Source organism: Tiliqua scincoides, chromosome 8 (assembly GCF_035046505.1).
Source record: "Tiliqua scincoides isolate rTilSci1 chromosome 8, rTilSci1.hap2, whole genome shotgun sequence".
Classification (NCBI taxonomy): domain Eukaryota; kingdom Metazoa; phylum Chordata; class Lepidosauria; order Squamata; family Scincidae; genus Tiliqua; species Tiliqua scincoides.
The window spans coordinates 11,045,820-11,065,231 of NC_089828.1; the positions used below are offsets into that span (position 1 = coordinate 11,045,820).

At 46.0% G+C, this 19,412-nt stretch overlaps 1 protein-coding gene across 2 annotated transcripts in view; it reads right to left on the minus strand.

The window, feature by feature from the left end:
* SH3GL3 (SH3 domain containing GRB2 like 3, endophilin A3) overlaps positions 1-232 on the minus strand; it is a 43,027-nt gene extending 42,795 nt beyond the window's left edge. For both annotated transcript variants that reach the window (XM_066635394.1, XM_066635393.1), the window contains exon 1: positions 56-232. In XM_066635394.1, the coding sequence (XP_066491491.1) occupies positions 56-100 (45 nt within the window). In that variant the 5' untranslated portion in view covers positions 101-232. The remainder of the gene's footprint in view (positions 1-55) is intronic.
* Between the last annotated feature and the right edge of the window lie 19,180 nt (positions 233-19,412).

A 19,412-nucleotide genomic window follows, 5' to 3' on the forward strand; every position in this document is an offset into this window, starting at 1 on the left:
AGATGGGGGGGCGCAGAACAGGGGGGATGTGGAAGCCAGAGCTCTGCCCCCTTACCTGGCTGGCCTTGTGGAACTGCTTCTTCAACCCCGCCACCGACATGCTCCTCCGCAGAAGCCGCAGCAGCCGAAAGCAACAAAGGGCGTCTCTTCGCGGCCGATGCCCAGGAGATCTGCTGGAGGTTCCCCCTCTGGTAGCAGCGCGCCGTGCCAGGGCAGGGCAGCGCCGCGCTCGCTCAGTCACCAGCAGCAGCACCCGGGAGAAAGGACAGATGGAAGATACGTCGCATTCCAAGCGTGCTCCAAGCCTGCGCGCTGATTGGCCGGCCGCGCCGCCTATGCAAATGAGGGGACGGCAGCCCGCCTGGCGATTGGTTGAGAGAGGAAGCGGTGCAACAAATTGATACTCGGCGACTCCCACGTTCCGTTATTGCTTGACACCGCGGGATGGGGGGCAGGGAGCACGTCGGAAGGGGGAGGCAGGGAGACTCGGGTACTCCAGAGAGCCAGCAGGCAGCTGTCATGGGAAAAGTGGCAATCATCTTTGCCAACGCAGAAGGGAAAGGGAATCATTCCACCGATTTCTCCCAGGAGCTCTTTCCCACTAAAGCAGTGGTTCCCAAACTGTATTCCGTGGCCTGATTTTTGGTGAGTCCCCAAACAGGGTGACCAGATACAATGGAGGACAGGGTGCCTCTACCCTTAACCATTCACAACGATTGTCAAACTTTTACCACTGGGACCCACTTTATTAGAATCAAAATTTGTCAAGTGGAAGTGGTCACACCGGAAGTGGTGTCATGACCAGAAGCAAGCAAGATCATCAAGCAAGAAAATTTTTAACAACCCTAGGCTACAATCCTACCCACACTTACACAGGAGTAAGTCCCATTTACTATCATTGTTAAAAGTATATACACAATAGCCCAAGGGTGCCAAACATATGGCCCGGGGGCCCGGATGCGGCCTGAGGAGGCTTTTTATCTGGCCCTCAGGCTCTCAGCTGCTAAGCAGTGCTGAAGTGTTACTGCTAAAAAAGCAGCCCCTATGAAAATTGGGCTCTCCCATATCTTGAAATATGATAAAGATTTGCGTGTTTTCTCTTCTGTCATTTGTAGTTAATGAATTCTTGTAAAAAATGTAAAAAAAATTTAAATATAAAATTTAAATAAATAAATTAGAGATGGAACTTAGATAAGTGAATAAATGAATGAATGGGCTCATTCATTCAACCTCTCTGGCCCTCAGAACACCCTCCAGACACAATCAGAGCACAGTTCTGGTCGTGTTCCGTTGAGTGGGCCAGGGGTTTTGAGGGGACAAGAGGTTGGCTGTGGGCCGGAAAGAGGCTTGCTGTGGGCCGCATCTGGCCCCCAGGCCGGGGTTTGGAGACCCTTGCTACAAATGATAATGGCCACAATGATCATCAGGAGAAAAGTAATGGCCTTAACACTCTTTCAGCTCAAACCTATGCACATTTGCATGGTTAAGTAAGGTCCACTGCATCCAATTGAACTTACTTCCAAGTACAAAAAGGATGGAGATGAAGCTACATGTACCTGCTTTGCAGAGAGTTCCCTTTTTAATCCCTGACAGATCTGGGAATGAAACCCTGGAGAGCTGTGGCCCTGGGTACGAATTGCACCCTTCACCGCCCCCCCTCTCATGAGTACTGCCCAGCAGCACATTCTCCTCCCAGGCACTGCCCTTGAAGTGTGTGAGTGGAGAGGAGGGCTTTCCTCCACATCCTCTGGCCACCATAACCCCCCCTTTCCTCCTGAGCCACTTGTTTTAAAAGTGGTGTGAGTGGAGCGGATGCTGGGAGTAGCTTTACAAAAGCAGTGACCAAGAAAGACATGATGAGGTGCATCCTGGCAGGGACACCAGTGACATGCACACTGGCAGGCTTGGTGATGGCTCAACACCTTTTGGGGCAGCAAATCAGGAGAATGGAGAATAAATCATCACGGTATCCAGTATGTTCTGGTGGTTAGAGAGTTACAATTTGTTGTGAGAAACTGTGTAGCCTTGGGGAAGTCACTACCCTCACCTTACAGGGTTGTTGTGAGGATTAAGTGATCTCTTTGGGGGAAAAGGTCACAATGGGCTACATACAGAAAAGTAACAACTTAACCATCAAGGTTGCAGAGATAAACCTTCAGAAGAAGATAAACTGAAGTGGCTCTCTAGCTCCATCTAGTGTGTGATTGTCAAAAGGCTGTGAGTAGGCTGAGTAGCTCAAGTGTTGCCTGCCACAATTTATGGGGATAGCTTTCAAAGTTTCTGCATCCTGGGAACCTTTTCTATATCATTGACTTTGCGGGTCTGGCACAGAACTCCAGCATGTTGCAAAGGATTCTGGATGAGCATATAGGATGTATGGAGGACTAGCCAGGTTTTTGGGACTCATATACATTGAGTTTGAAATGAACACATTCCTGAGGCTGCATGATACAGGTGACAACTGAATACCTTCAAACAGTTTACTGATGAAAATAAGGGCATGATTCTAAAATCCCGCCTCAAACCAGTGGCATAGCTAGAGGGGGTGCAAAGCACTAAGTTTTGAAGGGAGCATCACTGCAGTATGCAAGGGGCCCCTCCCCCTCCACTTTGAAGTCAGGCCTATTCCTTCATTTTGTTTCCACTGCCCGGAATGGCACATAGCAGTGAGACTCCCTGCAAAATTTGGTGCTTTGCACCCCCTCTAGTTACACCTCTGTCTCAAACTCAATGCTTGACTCCCTCAGTTGTTGGCAACCTTCAGTCTTGAAAGACTAGGGTATCGCGCTCTGAAAGGTGGTTCTGGAACAGCATCTAGTGTGGCTGAAAAGGCTGATTCAGGAGTGACAATCCCTTCCACACTGGGAGCAAGTGCAGTCTGTCCCTGGCCTGTCTCCCTGGCTATGGGCCTTCCTTCTTTGCCTCTTAGCCTCAGACTGTTGGCCAAGTGTCTCTTCAAACTGGGAAAGGCCATGTTGCACAGCCTACTTCCAAGCAGGCCGCTCAGAGGCCAGGGTTTCGCACTTGTTGAGGTCCACTCCTAAGGCCTTCAGATCCCTCTTGCAGATGTCCTTGTATCGCAGCTGTGGTCTACCTGTAGGGCGCTTTCCTTGCATGAGTTCTCCATAGAGGAGATCCTTTGGGATCCAGCCATCATCCATTCTCACGACATGACCGAGCCAACGCAGGCGTCTCTGTTTCAGTAGTGCATACATGCTAGGGATTCCAGCATGTTCCAGGACTGTGTTGTTTGGAACTTTGTCCTGCCAGGTGATGCCGAGAATACGTCGGAGGCAGCGCATGTGGAAAGCATTCAGTTTCCTCTCCTGTTGTGAGTGAAGAGTCCATGACTCGCTGCAGTACAGAAGTGTACTAAGGACGCAAGCTCTGTAGACCTGGATCTTGGTATGTTCCGTCAGCTTCTTGCTAGCATTGCTGTATTGTACTGGCTGCTTGCTCCATTTGTTCCCTCTGTAGTAGCTTATCCTCCACTTATCCTCCCTGAAGTAGAGTCAAAAGTAGGTCTACCATGAACTTATGTGTTTAGGGGGCATGAGGCAGTCTGAGACAACCAGCATGGCCATGGAAAATTCAAATGGGATATAGGTTGCCATCTTCCCTGGAGTACATGGGCATGTGAAGCTGTTATACAGAGTCAGGCCATTTCTCAATACAGTGTTGCCTTCTCTGCCAGGTTATTTACTGATGTGCAATGAACTGACATGTGCAATGAACTGACCTGTGGTAGTAGTGTCTTTCAAGCAAAGCAGAGGGTTGTCATTGGACTCGAAAAAATAACCTGGCTTGCTTCTATGCCTTTGACATATGTGGGCAGCCAATGGTGATCCAATGGTGCCTCTGCACCAGCACTGAGTGTCACAAATGTGCCATAAGGCATGTTTGTGCCATCCATTGAGTTAGCCGAACTGGCAGGGAGGCCTGCACTACCCTGTCAATGCCACAGGCAGAACCTGGGCTTCTGGCGGAGCTAAGTACTGAGTAGCCAAGGGTTGTAGGGAGAGTGACGGAAGGGCAGGGGGAGGCATTTCTGGGTAGCAGAGAGTGAAGACAGGGCAAATGGGGGGGGAGAGATCGGGTACGACAACGACTGATAGAGGCCTCCTCTGCCAAATCCTATCCCCCATGTATGGCTCAAAAACCCAACAAGTCTGCACTGGCAAAATAGCTGGTGCTAACTTGAGAAGCCCCATTGAGCAGGCTGGGGTATTACTTGGGTTAAGGAGATGAATATCCCCTTTCTCTAAAGAGACCTCCAGCCTGGTTGGATCCCAGCACAGTATGCAGCGTTAACCATTTAGCGCCCCTGCTCCTGTGCTGGATAGGACTGGGCTTTTAACCTGAATCAATCAGTGTGTAGTGTTTTTCATGGCAATGAGATAAAAATAGTCTCCTGCTAACCTTGGCAGATTGAGCAGCTGATGAAAACATAGGAGCAGAGGCCCATTGAAAAGGTGGCAACTCTAAGAAAGAGGTTTTGGTGATACCTTTAAAAATATACAGTGTGTTAAGTATTTTTAATTGAGGAAAAAGTAACTGTCTCCCAAAGTTGGCTTCTTTCATGTAAAACACACACATTCTTTTTTGTGTGTGTGTCCCCGGATTTGGCATCCTTGTCTGTTGATGAGGAGACAATTTATTTTTTTGAGGTCCTAAATCCCCATCTGTAACAAGATTGCAATCTCAGGCCAAGATGCTCCCACACAAAAACTGTCTCTTCCTCTCTGCTTCCGAGGATAAATCAGATAGCATGATCATCGTCTCCTTGAAAACATGCTTGCATCTTTTTCAGCGTTTGGGGATATTCACATATCTCACTTTCGATAAATGGTTTAAAGCCAGGATACTGTTTTGCTTTCAGTGTAACTCAATAGGCCATTTGGGAACTGCCAAGGTTGTACATCTGGGAATCATCACATGTTTGGTCTGTTGGTTGGTGAGGCAACCGGAAAAGTGTGATGGGTCACAGATGTTAAATATGGAAATGCTCCACAGAATCTCTGGTTCACAAAGGTTCATGGATGAACAGGTTTTGAAAACCTCCACTCACTGAACCTTGTTTAATTTTTTAAAAAATCAGCTTATATATAAAATAAGTTTCAAGAGGAGAAGGAGGAAGGTGACAACTGAGAAATACAAGGAAGGAAGGCAACTTTCTTGAAAATGACTCTTATGGAATCTTTGATAAATAAAAAGATAAAAATGTAAACTTCTAGAAAAAGATGCTCCATTTACAAAGTGATTTATATGTATCGTTTCAAACACAGGTCTTTGTTCATTCCAATTGTATGATTTCACTTCAGTTTTTCGGCTTTTTATTCCATTTCCAATACACAGACCCTTTTTTCATTCCGTTAATGTGGACTTTTATTTTGGAAATACGTAATGCTGAATGGGCCTGATGCATGAAAGCAAGCAGGTGAAAGCATACCATTTGAATCGAATGGCTCCCTACACAATCATAAGCATGATTATTCAGAACATAAATCTCATGGAGCTCAATAGGTCTCACTCCCAGCACACAGACCAATCCTACCTAAATCCTCAAGCAGTGATGCAATGGCACCAGCGTGGCTACTGCTGTATCCTGCAGGGGATTTTTGGCTGCAATGAACTGACATGTGCAATGAATTGACCTGTGATAGTAATTTGTTTCAAGCAAAGCAGAGGGTTGTCATCTGACTAGAAAAAATAACCTGGCTTGCTTCTATGCCTTTGACATATGTGGGCAGCCAATGGTGATCCAATAGTGCCTCTGCAAGGGGTAAGGGAACATTTGTCCCCTTGCCTCAGGGTAAGCTGCTGCTGTAGCTGCTATGGGTCAACTCAAACCTACAGGAGTGATACTGCTGGTGCAAATCTGCATTGATCTGTGAGGGAGGAACTGGCCTGGGAAGGAGGTCAGGATTTGGTGTGCGTCACCACCTCTGAAACTGCCCCCTTCCTGGGCCTGATCTGCCCTCTCCCCCACCCCTTCACTACCCTGTTCTGCCTACCCCCACTACATTCAGCCTCCTCCCTGCCTTCCTCCAACCGCTTCCATGGGCTTACCTGCTCCAGCAAGTCCTCATGGTATCGCTGTTGCAAAAGAAGCTGCTGTAGCCTCCCCACTAGGTAGCTGGCAGTGCATGCTGGTGGAGAATACTTTGTGAATGCCATACAGCAGTCTCCCCTGGCACAAGTTACACTGGTGGGGAAAGGGATAGGATTGAAGCTATATTGCTGAATGAGTTTTTCTACACAATCATGCTCTGGATTGAAAAGGTGGAGGCTTATGTTCAAGAATGGAAAGGATACACCAAAGTTCCATCTTTCTGCTTCTCTGGGTAAAGTGCATAGCATATTGCAATCAATTAGCTTTCCACATCAAACTGACAATTATAATAAAAATAGATGGGCATGTACAGACTTTTTTTTTCTTTTTGTATTCCAGACTTTTCTGAGATTCTACTCTATTACACATCACATTAATGTGTAAAGAAGGGGGAAAAATGGCACCCTAATCACATTTATTTAGCATGCTCCATGCAATTTTAGGATCTCAGGAAAACTTCAGTGCCATCTTCTGGTCCTGGAAAGAAATGTTAGAAAAGGGCTGAAGTTAAACTGCTAACTTGCACAGGACAGTTTAAGATGCTTTTCAGGCAACCCAATCTTAACTCTCTGCATGGCAATGCAATGGAGCCAGTGTACCTACGGGGGATTTTCAACCTCTGGAGGCCCTCTCTACAGGGCCCAATGTGGGGTATTCCTTTGGGCCCCCCTCCCTACAGCCTCCCTACTCATCATACAACTACAGCAACTGCCACCATGGCAAGGAAAGTGCTTGCGGTGCCATATGTCAAATGTGGCACCCCAAAATAGTTGATGATCTCACCACCAACTGCTTCCAAGAGGCCCATTTCAGGCCATTTGGAAGCAGGGATGAGCAGGAGGGCCCAGTGCACAGGTACTCTGCTCACCCCACTAGCTTTCGAACATGCTGAGATCCTGGCTGCAATCCACTCACTGCGCCAGCACAGGACCTCCAAAAGTTCAGCACCCAATTTGATGAAATTGGGCAAATCGGCCTAAGGCAAGCCCTGCTCCTCGGGGCAAGGGAACATTTTCACACTGCCCTAAGGTAAACCCAAGCAACTAATATGGGTCAATTTGGATCTGCACCAGCTCAATGGCTGGCACAAGTCCATGTTGAGCTTTGCAGGTGGATCAGGCCAGGGAAGAGGGTTAGGATTCAGTGAATGGTGTCACTGCATAACCTGCCCCCTCCCCCGGAGGCCCACCCACCCCTCTCCTTTCCACTCCCTCCCTGCCTCCCTCCCATACTCATGTAAGTGTGTACTTAGGATTACACTGTTCAGCAGGGAAACCCTATGTATGAATTGATAACGATGCCTCTGTTTATTTAGTGAAAAGTTGTCTTTTTTCATGATTGAGATAAATATATTGCTAATTCAATGAATGGGAAAGGGAAACCTGTGCAGCCTGATGTACACTGTGTTAAACTAGTCTTACTTACTCTCAGGTAAATATGCTAAGGATTGCAGCTTTAAGGAGCATTCAATGCATTCCTACGCAGGTTTACACAGAAATAAGTCCCACATACCCCCAGGTATAGGATTGCAGTCTTAATGTTACCCACAATCAAGATGGTAGAAACGCTGAAATTCATTCATAAGCTTGTAACAAAACAGCGTGTAAACTAGGGATTCTGAAGCTGGTACGTCATACCTGTTCATTCATGAACTGCACAAGGACAGATCTTGTTACATGGAGTTCAGAAAAGACTGTGATGCTAACTCTGGTCCACAGGTGGCAGTGACCTCCCATAATTGCATAAGAAAAAGGGAGAAAATTGCAACAGGACCTACCTGAAACCTTTGTAAAAAATCATGGGAAGGTTACAATATGCTGATGGGTTCTGAGCTGACTATGATGGATCAGGAGAGAGATCTTGGGGTGCTGGTAGACAGCTCAATGAAAGTGTCAACCCAGTGTACAGCAGCTATGAAGAAGGCCCATTCCATGCCCAGGATTATTTTTTTTAAAAAGGATTGAAAATACTACTATTTTGTAATGGGCAATACTATTATGCCATTGTGCAAATTGATGCTAAAGCTAAATGTGGAGTAATTTGTGTGTGGAGTAATTGTGTGTAATTCTGATTGCCACATCTGAAAAAGGACATCGTGGAACTAGAAAAGGTACAGAACCAAGCAACCAAAATATTTAGTGGGCTTGGACACCTCGTCTATGAGAAAAGGTACAACATTTGGGACTGGAAAGAAGGCATCTGGGGAGCCTACCTGAGATAAAAAAAATTATGCATGGAATCCATAAAGTGGATAGAGGGAAGTTCTTTTCCCTCTCACACAATACGAAAACCAGGGGTCATCCACTAAAATTGAACAAAATATTCAATTTTGTGGTGGGAGAGTCGGAACAAAGGTAATATTTCGTCAAGCCCATCGCACAATCTGTGGAACTCCCTGCCACATGATGTTGTGATGGCACCTGGCCCAGGTGTCTTTAACGGGGAGGACAGATTTATGGAAAAAAAGTCCATCACTGGTTACAAGTCATGATGACTATATGCAGCCTCTGGGTTTTAGAAGTAGCCTATCTCTGAATGCCAGATGCAATGGAATGGTAGTAAGATACAGGTGTGTTGTCTTATGTGCTCTCTGAGGTATCTGGTGGGCCTCTATGAGTAACTGGAAGTTGGCCTGGATCAGCCCTTGGTTTGATCCATCAAGACTTTTCTTATGTGCCTAACACAAGAACATGCTCTGCAAATGTCTGTGTCATATTGTCATATAAGAACAGCCCCATTGGATCAGGCCATAGGCCCATCTAGTCCAACTTCCTGTATCTCACAGCGGCCCACCAAATGCCCCAGGGAGCACACCAGATAACAAGAGACCTCATCCTGGTGCCCTCCCTTGCATCTGGCATTCTGACATAGCCCATTTCTAAAATCAGGAGGTTGCACATACACATCATGGCTTGTAACCCGTAATGGATTTTTCCTCCAGAAACTTGTCCACTCCCCTTTTAAAGGCATCTAGGCCAGATGCCGTCACCGCATCCTGTGGCAAGGAGTTCTACAGACCAACCACACATATCATGATGGTGTAGTGTAGGAGTTTGACTGGGACATTTGGATTTAAATTCTTACTCAGTTCACTGGGTCAGTCTCTGACTAACCTACTTTCCAGGGTTATTGTAAGGATAAAGTAATTCAGTGCTCTGAACTCAATGGGAGAAATGAGAAAAGAATATGGTGATGATCTTAGTTTGGCAGAGATGGGCGATACGACTTAGAGGACTCAGACTCGAGTTGCCAAACATACATTTCTGGTGACTCATGAGGACTCGAGTCACACATGTTTTGAAACTGGAAGTGACTTGGGACTCAGAAACTGGTGACTCTGTATGCGTGCTTGCTTACCTTTTTCACTTCTGCGGTGCCCCAGAGACCTTGTGGCAATTTGAAAGCCAATTTCAGCAGCCCAAGTTTACTTTGCATTGCATCATGGTCCCTGCCTGATGCAATCCCCTTTCTTTAATGTAGGGCGCAATCCTAACCGGCAGTTATGCCAGCATAAGAGGCTCTGGAGGGTCACAAACATACCGTAAAGCATGTTTGCGCCTCTGGGTGGGAGTTGCGTCGGCGCATTTAGATGTGCCAACGCGCAGAGGCAGGCAGAAGCCTCTGTGGCAGCTCCCATGCTGCCGCTTGTGTTCTTTGTGAAAGGTAGGCATGGGGGGGCGGGAGGGGGTGGGCAGGGGGAGGGCAGGCGATGGGAAGCCCCAGGGGCAGGCGCGTGGGGAGCCGGGGGCGGGGCTGGGACCCAGCAGTTATGCCTGGCGGTTATGAGGTTATGCCCAACCCGTCCCCAGAGAGAACGGAGCAGCTTCTAGCCGCTCCGCTCTCCTCGGACCTGTGCCACCTCCAGAGGTGCCACAGGTCCGAGGAGACCCATTGGGGCGCATAGCCCTTACCCAGGAGTAAGGGGAAGAGCTTCCCCTTGCCCGTGGCTGAGCCGCTGCACCTAACAAACCTGCGCTGGATGCAGCACAAGCGCCCTTAGTTAAACAGAGTCCCAAAAAGGCTTTGGATGAGCCCTCATTGCTGCTCATTGACTCAAGCATGAGTCTAATCAAAGGGGGTGGGGACCCAGAGGACTCAACTCTTACTGCGTGCCTCCAGCATATCCCTACTGTTTTGCATCTAGCTCCATCCCCAGTTATTATTTTGCACATGGCTCTGGTTGGTAGATCACAGCATTTATGTAAAAAACTTACTGTATATCCCACAGGCCTGAAAGTTTGCTATTCTGTCAAGCTGCCCATCATTACAGAGATATTGGTTGACTTAGGATGCAGTCCTAACCCCTTATGTCAGTGCTTTCCAGAACAGACATAAGGGCAATGCAGCTCCGAGGTAAGGGAACAAACATTCCCTTACTTTGAGGAGGCCTCCGTGAGTAACATCCAACTACAGGATGCAGCACATGTCCCATTGTTACTGCTATGCCAGTGCTAGAAAGCACTGACACAAAGGGTTAGGATGCGCCCTTAATTACTTACACTAGAATACATGTAACAACTTAAAGCTCCAGTTTTTTAAAAAACGATACTGAGAATCAAGGTGAGTCATGTAGAGCAGACCAAGGCTAAAATCTGAGCCAGCTCAAGTGAATTGCAGGTCGCATCTCTGCAGGGATTAGAAGCATCATCGGCTGGTAAACTGGGCAGCCAGAAAGGCAAAGCCACTCATCCGTTGAAGTCAAATTGAACGTGTACCGAAGCATGCCTGGAATCAATATATTTGATTGGAATCAAACTTTAGGGCAAGAAGTTTGGCAGCCAAATGAACAACAGACCCTTCATTCAAGCACATTATTTGAGTCTTGTTGATACCTGCACCACCCAGTTTGGCTTCTATTGACTCTGCCCCATTGACCTTTTCTGAAAATGAACCTCCTGTGTTGCCGCTGTAAGGACCATGGCATTATCTCTTCTGCTCTGTCTTCCAAAGGCCCCATGAGTTCCAAGCAGTACTCCCGACAGGGAAGATTCACACACATACATACATCAGTTGATTACTCTCTAGACCAGTGATTCCCAATATGTGTACAGGAGGGATACTAGCCTTCCCACTTTAAGGCAGGCTGAAAAGCACCTGGAAAATGTAAGCCACTTCTTGGATGCATCTGCCACTCAATGCCCACTGAAGTAGGGAGGCCTGTGCAGCGTTGATGCCCACCTCTCTTGGCCAATATATGGACAGTGATGTAACCCAGTGGGAGGGACTAAGGACACATGAAGGTTCCCAGATGTGGCCTGCATCTGCTGACAGATGTAGGAGACTGCATCACTGCCCAGAAAACCCATGATGGGTTTGAACAGGAGGAAGTATTACTGCACCTTTGTGAATACACCAATGCAGCCTCCATCCTTTAGGTGTGCCATAGACACTTCAGACAGCCTGTCCTTCCTCTCTCCTCATCAGCACGCTAATAGCTGGTCTTGTGTGCTTCCCCATGTCCAGCTGTGCCCAGTCCCTCACCTTTAGTGTCTTGATGATACTTTTTCTTTCTGTTTCCTGGTTGCTTCTGAAACTGGGTAGGGGCAGGAACAAGAAATTTCCCACCTCATGGGTAATCCCATATTGCTCCCCAGTTCATGCTGCATCTCCTGCAGATTTCTTCAACCACCTGAGCAGGGGTGGTTCTCACATTGTCATTGAATATGTTGGAAGGAAGGCACCCTACATTAGGCCAACTGGGTACCAGCTGCTGCAGGTTCAGGCAGCGCAGTATACAGAGTCCTTGCTATGCACTTGTCTGTACTTGTCTGCTACTGAAAAAACTCCACAGTCAGGGAATTAGAGGACAGGTCCTCTCCTGGATTGAGAACTGGTTGGAGGCCAGGAAGCAGAGAGTGGGTGTCAATGGGCAATTTTCACAATGGAGAGAGGTGAAAAGCGGTGTGCCCCAAGGATCTGTCCTGGGACCGGTGCTTTTCAACCTCTTCATAAATGACCTGGAGACAGGGGTGAGCAGTGAAGTGGCTAAGTTTGCAGATGACACCAAACTTTTCCGAGTGGTAAAGACCAGAAGTGATTGTGAGGAGCTCCAGAAGGATCTCTCCAGACTGGCAGAATGGGCAGCAAAATGGCAGATGCGCTTCAATGTCAGTAAGTGTAAAGTCATGCACATTGGGGCAAAAAATCAAAACTTTAGATATAGGCTGATGGGTTCTGAGCTGTCTGTGACAGATCAGGAGAGAGATCTTGGGGTGGTGGTGGACAGGTCGATGAAAGTGTCGACCCAATGTGCGACAGCAGTGAAGAAGGCCAATTCTATGCTTGGGATCATTAGGAAGGGTATTGAGAACAAAACGGTTAGTATTATAATGCCGTTGTACAAATCTATGGTAAGGCCACACCTGGAGTATTGTGTCCAGTTCTGGTCGCCGCATCTCAAAAAAGACATAGTAGAGATGGAAAAGGTGCAAAAGAGAGCGACTAAGATGATTACGGGGCTGGGGCACCTTCCTTATGAGGAAAGGCTACGGCGTTTGGGCCTCTTCAGCCTAGAAAAGAGACGCTTGAGGGGGGACATGATTGAGACATACAAAATTATGCAGGGGATGGACAGAGTGGATAGGGAGATGCTCTTTACACTCTCACATAATACCAGAACCAGGGGACATCCACTAAAATTGAGTGTTGGGCGGGTTAGGACAGACAAAAGAAAATATTTCTTTACTCAGCGCGTGGTCGGTCTGTGGAACTCCTTGCCACAGGATGTGGTGCTGGCGTCTAGCCTAGACGCCTTTAAAAGGGGATTGGTCGAGTTTCTGGAGGAAAAATCCATTATGGGGTACAAGCCATGATGTGTATGCGCAACCTCCTGATTTTAGGAATGGGTTAAGTCAGAATGCCAGATGTAGGGGAGAGCACCAGGATGAGGTCTCTTGTTATCTGGTGTGCTCCCTGGGGCATTTGGTGGGCCGCTGTGAGATACAGGAAGCTGGACTAGATGGGCCTATGGCCTGATCCAGTGGGGCTGTTCTTATGTTCTTATGTACATCCCTTCTGATTTCCTGTCTCTCTGCTATATTGCCCCAAGCAGTTCAGGCATGCCCCTGTGTCCACGGGGGTTCCGTTCTGGAACACTCTGTGAAACGTGAAACCGTGGATACAGGCAAACGCTTGCCTCCCTGCCCATCAGAGCCAAGGAGACCTCTGCTGCTCTTGCCTCCAGAGGGTCCTCTGAGCCTGGCAATTTAAAAAACACAATTTCCCTGGGCCTTCCAATGCCTTATATGGCATTTAAAATGTCACTTCCGGTTACTCTGTGAAATTGGGAGTTGGGGTTTTTTAAATTGCTGGGCTCAGAAGACTCTCCAGAGCTCCCCTCGCCTCCAGAGGGGGTCACATGTGGGGTGCCCATGGAGGGCCCGTGGACCCGATCCACGGATAAGTGAATCCGCAGATATGGGATCTGTGGATACAGGGGTCCCACTGTAGTTTGTTATTGTGCCGCTAGTTGACTCTTTTAAACTGGAGACCATGTTTTGTCGTTGGTGTTTAAAATGCCTGTTACAAGCATTTTAAACCTCGATATGATGAATGCGAGGATGGGAGCGCAGGATACCAGCAGCAGTCTTTTTCCCTGGCTCCCCTGCATTCATTGTACATGACCTGCATATATTTATCTGAACGCTTGTTCAGATAAATACATGTTCTTATCCATTTAACCGCGATGCTGGTCTCTCTTCCTTGCATTCATTTCACTGAGATTTGAAACGTCTGAACAGGTTTATAAAGGTATAATTGGAAGTGTGATTGACATTCATCCCACCACTGTTTCTGGCCAAACACATTTTGCAGGTTTTCATAAAGCTTCATAAACCTGCACCATCTGTTTGGCCCACAACAGCAGTGGAATAATGGATGAATGTGCGCACCACAGACTGCAAAGCCTCAGTCCCACCACTTTTGGTTCCCTTAAAAGCCAATTGCCTGTCTCCAGTTCTAGGTTGGCTGCATACCCCCAGGTTTCAAGGGAAAGGCTGCCAGGGTAGCATCTGCCTTATTAAACTAAATTCCCCATTGCGTGAATACTATATTTCATTTATATTTATAATTCCCAAAATGTGAATTCCTTCCAATTATTATTAATTTTTATGTATTTATTTTGGAGTGGAAAGACATTCACCAAGTCACCCAAGAAATATGCTGTAGAACCTTCCATTGAAGTGACCTCTCTCAATCTGATAGACAGCAGCAAAAACCTTTTGCTTTTGCCCAGAACTTAAAACAAGCAGCTCTTTCCCCTTCAAGCTTCACACATCTGCCAATCCAAATCAGAATCTGATGTTCTCCAGTTGTTTCCTTTTGGAAAGTATAAATATAAAATGTTAATTATCTTGCCCCAAGTTTATCTGGCTGCTTGCTTTGGTTTCTTCTTGCTTCTGAATCTATTGCCCCCTCCAGTGTGTCTAATCCTGTATTTTGGCATGGGCAAAGCTACAGCAGGAATGACTGAAATCGCTGTAATGGGAGGGAGTGCTACATCTGGCTGGCTGGGGGAAAAAAAATCCTTTCTCAGAAATAATTCAGGCCCTATGTGAACCTGCCTATCCCCGAAGACTGAGAAGTAAGGCTTTGCCTGGGATCCTCTGTCAAAAAAGAGATGAGACTGATTAGGACACACGATACCACCTTTATGTGGTAAAATGAGCTCTCCAAAATCAAGAATGGGCTGAGATCTGCCTCAGCCTGTCTCTATGGATGGATTTATTGCCCATTCCATCCATGTGGATCTGAATGGCTGTACCTCAGTGACAGAGCGTTTGCTTTGCATGAAGGAGGACGCAGTCCTTGGCATCTCCAGGTAGGACTGGCAGAAACCTAGAGCAGAGGTTCCCAAAGTGTGCATTCTAACAAATTAGAGTGTCGCAGCACAGTCACAGGGGCACTGCAGGATGTCCTGTACAGGGTGATCTGGGTGCTGCCATTTTGATCTTGCGAAATCTTATGAGATCCAAGATGGCCAACACCCCGATCTAGTGAGATTTGGGTGCCACTGTCTTGGATCTCATGAAATCTCACAAGATTTGAGTGCCACCATCTTGGATCTTACAAAATCACAGGAGATTTGGGCACTGCCATCTTGGATCTTGTGAGATTATGTAAGATCCATGATAGCAGCATCTAGCTGAGCTGGGAAGAAGTGGTTGTGCGGGTGCTGTGATTCAGGTAAGTTTGGGAACTATTGACCTAGAGGTACTTTCAGTCAGTGTCAAGAATACTTAACTTGATGGATCAATGGACTACTGCAATAGAAGGATGCTTTATATGTCATCAAACAGGTTTTCAAAAATTTCAATAACTTGTTTAAGTGGAAGTAATAATGGGATGTGGATGTACAGCACAAGCAATTAATCTTCTATAATACCATGTTCTACTTATTTGGGGGGGGCCAGGAAGATGATGACACTTGTTATCTGTCTCCAACCAATGACTGACAGCTTATCTATACACATTAGCTTCATGGTCTAATATTTGATGTTGGGGTCAATCAGTGAATGAAAGATATCACATCAAGTTGAACTAATTGCTTCTACTGAGCTCAATGGATCAGCAGCTCTTTGTTTCTTGGTGGAATCTGTCAACATCCATAATTCAGTTTTCACGGAGATATCAATATGCATCTAACGACCTTTGGTTGTATGTATTTGATGCAATGCTACATATGATCATTTCCAATTTAATTTTTTAAAGAATCAATGTTTTTATTTGTTTTAGATTTCAAGGTAGAAAATTAAAAGCTACCTGCTTGATAAAGTTTTTAACTTTGTTTTGTTCTATATGGTTGTTATTATTATTATTATTATTATTATTATTATTATTATTATTGATGATGATGATGATGATGATGATGATGATGATGATGATGATGATGCATACAGCACCATACATATTAAAAATAAAATACACATTGAAATGAATGGGGACCCACCTGAAATTGGGTCAAAATCCACCTAGTGGGTCCTGACCCACAGTTTGAGAAACACTGCAATAGGGGAAAGAGACCAGGGAGTAATGGCCCCTATGAAACTTGTCTTCGGTTTGAATCAAATGCAGTGCAACCCTGTGCATCTTTATTCAGAAGGAAACCCCACTGAGTTTAATGGAATTTATCTCAGGAAAGTGTCTGTAGGATTGCAATGTTATTCTACAATTTGCAGCTTCAGATATTTCACCAGAAAAGCGACAAGTGAATAAAATATTAACATGCTATTTGAAATCTTCATTATTTCTCTCTCCCCACAGTGATCGGTCTTACAGAGATCAACCACCTTCTTTCAACGTCACACAAGCATTTTTTATAAGCACTCACAGCACAATTCTATACATTTTTACTCATAATATTTACTTATAGGTCATATTCTCAGGTATGTGTGCAAAAGATTCCAGTATTTCTAAAAAAAAGTTTTGCTTCAATTCAGCTAAAATGAAAATGGTGACAAATTTTCATTGAAAGTAATGGAACTAGGGATACCAGGTTGGATGTATCCCAAGCCCTTGAAATTTGGCTGCAAACAGAAACCATTCCCCCACTTCTTTTGCATGGCCTCTCTCACCCCTTGAGATTTGGCTGCAAAATGGAATCCGTTCCTCCCAGTTCTTTTGCATGGCCTCTCTCACCCTGGTTCTGAACTTGACTGTTAAAAGAGGCAGTTTGCAAAACAACGAGCACTTGAAGTGGTATAGAACATTAAGCTTCCACAAAATAATGTTACTGAATTAAAACAGAACTCGCCTTTGTAAAATCTTTACAATGCTTCCTTCACTTCCAATTTAATGCACAGATGCCAAATCAAGCTACCTGGGTTGTGGACACTTTAACATCTGACTGTTTGGTTGTCAGTGTCAAACAGTAATTATTTGTTAGTCATGCTTTGGCTGGAAGTTTTCCTGTGCAAGCAGTGCCCATTCATTTCAATGTGGCTCATGCAGGTAGACTTCTTGGTGTATTCTATCCTTTGCCATTAACCAGGAATGCAAACATATCAAATGGACCAAGTGGGGTCCATTTGCAAAACTTTTTCTCCCTGCAAAAAAGTAAAATATATTTGGACACAATACCATTCCCTTTTCTTCCTCCTAAGCTCATGTATTTCCTTCAAACATGAAATAACATTTGAAAGAGGGACGGCTATGGTGAAAATCAATATCATTCCTCTAGCTGGGCAGACTTCAGAGAGAAGTCAAGGAGTGCCTCTGCCCTCTGCTTGCATCTGAAAATTCTGGGCTGCATTCCCTGTGGTCGCTCTCATAACGTTACGGCTACTTCATACAGTTTATATTGACTTTGTAAGCTAGTGGCTGCTCTCTGGTGCCTGGATCAGTATTCTGGACCAAGCCTCTGATTGTGGCAGCAAGAAGAGACTGACATGTTATTAGCTGCTTTCTTACTCATGCTCTTTGTACAATTTTCTGCATGTCCCTAGATAGAAAATCAATGGCTATGTATGAAGGATTGGTGGTTATCTATTGCGGAAGGATAGAGCTGCTTCCCATCCTCACAAAGAGGCACTTGGCTTCCTTTTGTTTCTCGAAGATGTTGGACTACAAGAGGCAACGAGAAAACAAGTAATACCAGCCAGCCCTGGAGTGGCAAAGGACACAGCAACAAGCAAAGGGCACAGCAACAAACAAAGGGTACAACTGAGAGACGAAGCGCTAAACAAACCAATAAAACAACACTTTCGTTGCAACTGTACAGATCTGCTTTGGAGAGGAACAGAAGTCAGTGAAAGGATGGACAGTTGCCATGGAGGGTGACAAGGAACCTGCTAGAGCTGAATGCATTTTACAGCTCCTACAATGATTTATGCGCAAGATGGAGGGATGAGCAGCAACCAGTTCCACCACCATGGTGACTATGTCTCACTGTGGCTGAGAGAGCTGAGTTCACCTTTGGGTGAATTCAATCTGTGGTAGCACCAGAAAAAAATATATAGGGGGCATAGAAAGGGTAAAGTGTATTTCTGAGGGATGATTATCCCACATAGTAGGCTTCTGAAAGAAAGAAAAAAAGTTGTGAATTTCACATTAATCCTTTCATCCTAAACATAAGAAAGTAAGCCCATTAGAAGAACTACTCATGTTTGTGTCCAACAAGAAGCTAACGGAACATACCAAGATTCAGGTCTACAGAGCTTGCATCCTGAGTACACTGCTGTACTGCAGCAAGTCATGGACTCTTCGCTCACAACAGGAGAGGAAACTGAACATTTTCCACATGCACTGCCTCCGACGCGTCCTCGGCATCACTTGGCAGGACAAAGTTCCAAACAACACAGTCCTGGAACGAGCTGGAATCCCTAGCATGTATGCACTGCTGAAACAGAGATGCCTGCGTTGGCTTGGTCATGTTGTGAGAATGAATGATGGCCAAATCCCAAAGGATCTCCTCTATGGAGAACTCGTGCAAGGAAAGCGCCCTACAGGTAGACCACAGCTGCGATACAAGGACATCTGCAAGTGGGATTGTCACTCCTGAATCGGCTTTTTCAGCCACACTAGACGCTGTTCCAGAACCACCATTCAGAGCGCGATACCATAGTCTTTCGAGACTGAAGGTTGCCAACTAGGCATGTTTGTGTGTAGATAGATTCAATTCTATCAAATCATTTATCCTACTATGGGATTGATGGGTTAGGGGAAGGGATAGCTAACCTGGTCAGGAATGCCAGCAATGGATAGCTTCAGAATGGCTGCAAAGAGCCTCAGGGTGGCAAGGATAGCTTTAGAATGGCCACGAATAGCTTGAGAATTGCTGTGGGTGCTGCAGTTAACCAAGAACAGGCAGTGGATGGTGCCAGGTCAGTTACACTCTTGTTTCTGCAGCTAAGCTAATCCATGGGAACAGAGTGCGTTGATAACAAGGATTGACTAGATGCTTTTCATACACACTGATTGATTATAATAAAGAAGGGCACCCCACATTTGTGAAAAGTACCTTTCCTTCAAGTTATTCTGCAACAAGAAGGGGAACTATTTGACTGAGCCTTCCGTGGTGCCCTGTATATCCAATCAGTGGAGCATCTGCTGCTCTGTGGTTCCAATTCAACCCTGCTTCTAATGGTTACAATGCAGCTATAGCAGGAAGGACAGGAGGTCTAGCTTAGTGCAGGGATGTGCGGAGGATGGAGAGGCAAGTGTGGCAGAGCCTCCCCACCCACCACATGTCCCTGGCTGAGTGGTAGAGCTGCCACCTATGATGCCCGAAGAACACCTGGGAATGCAGTTCAATGAGATGAGTCATCCCAGCAGGTGAGAGGCTGGAAGGATGACCCTGGTCTTC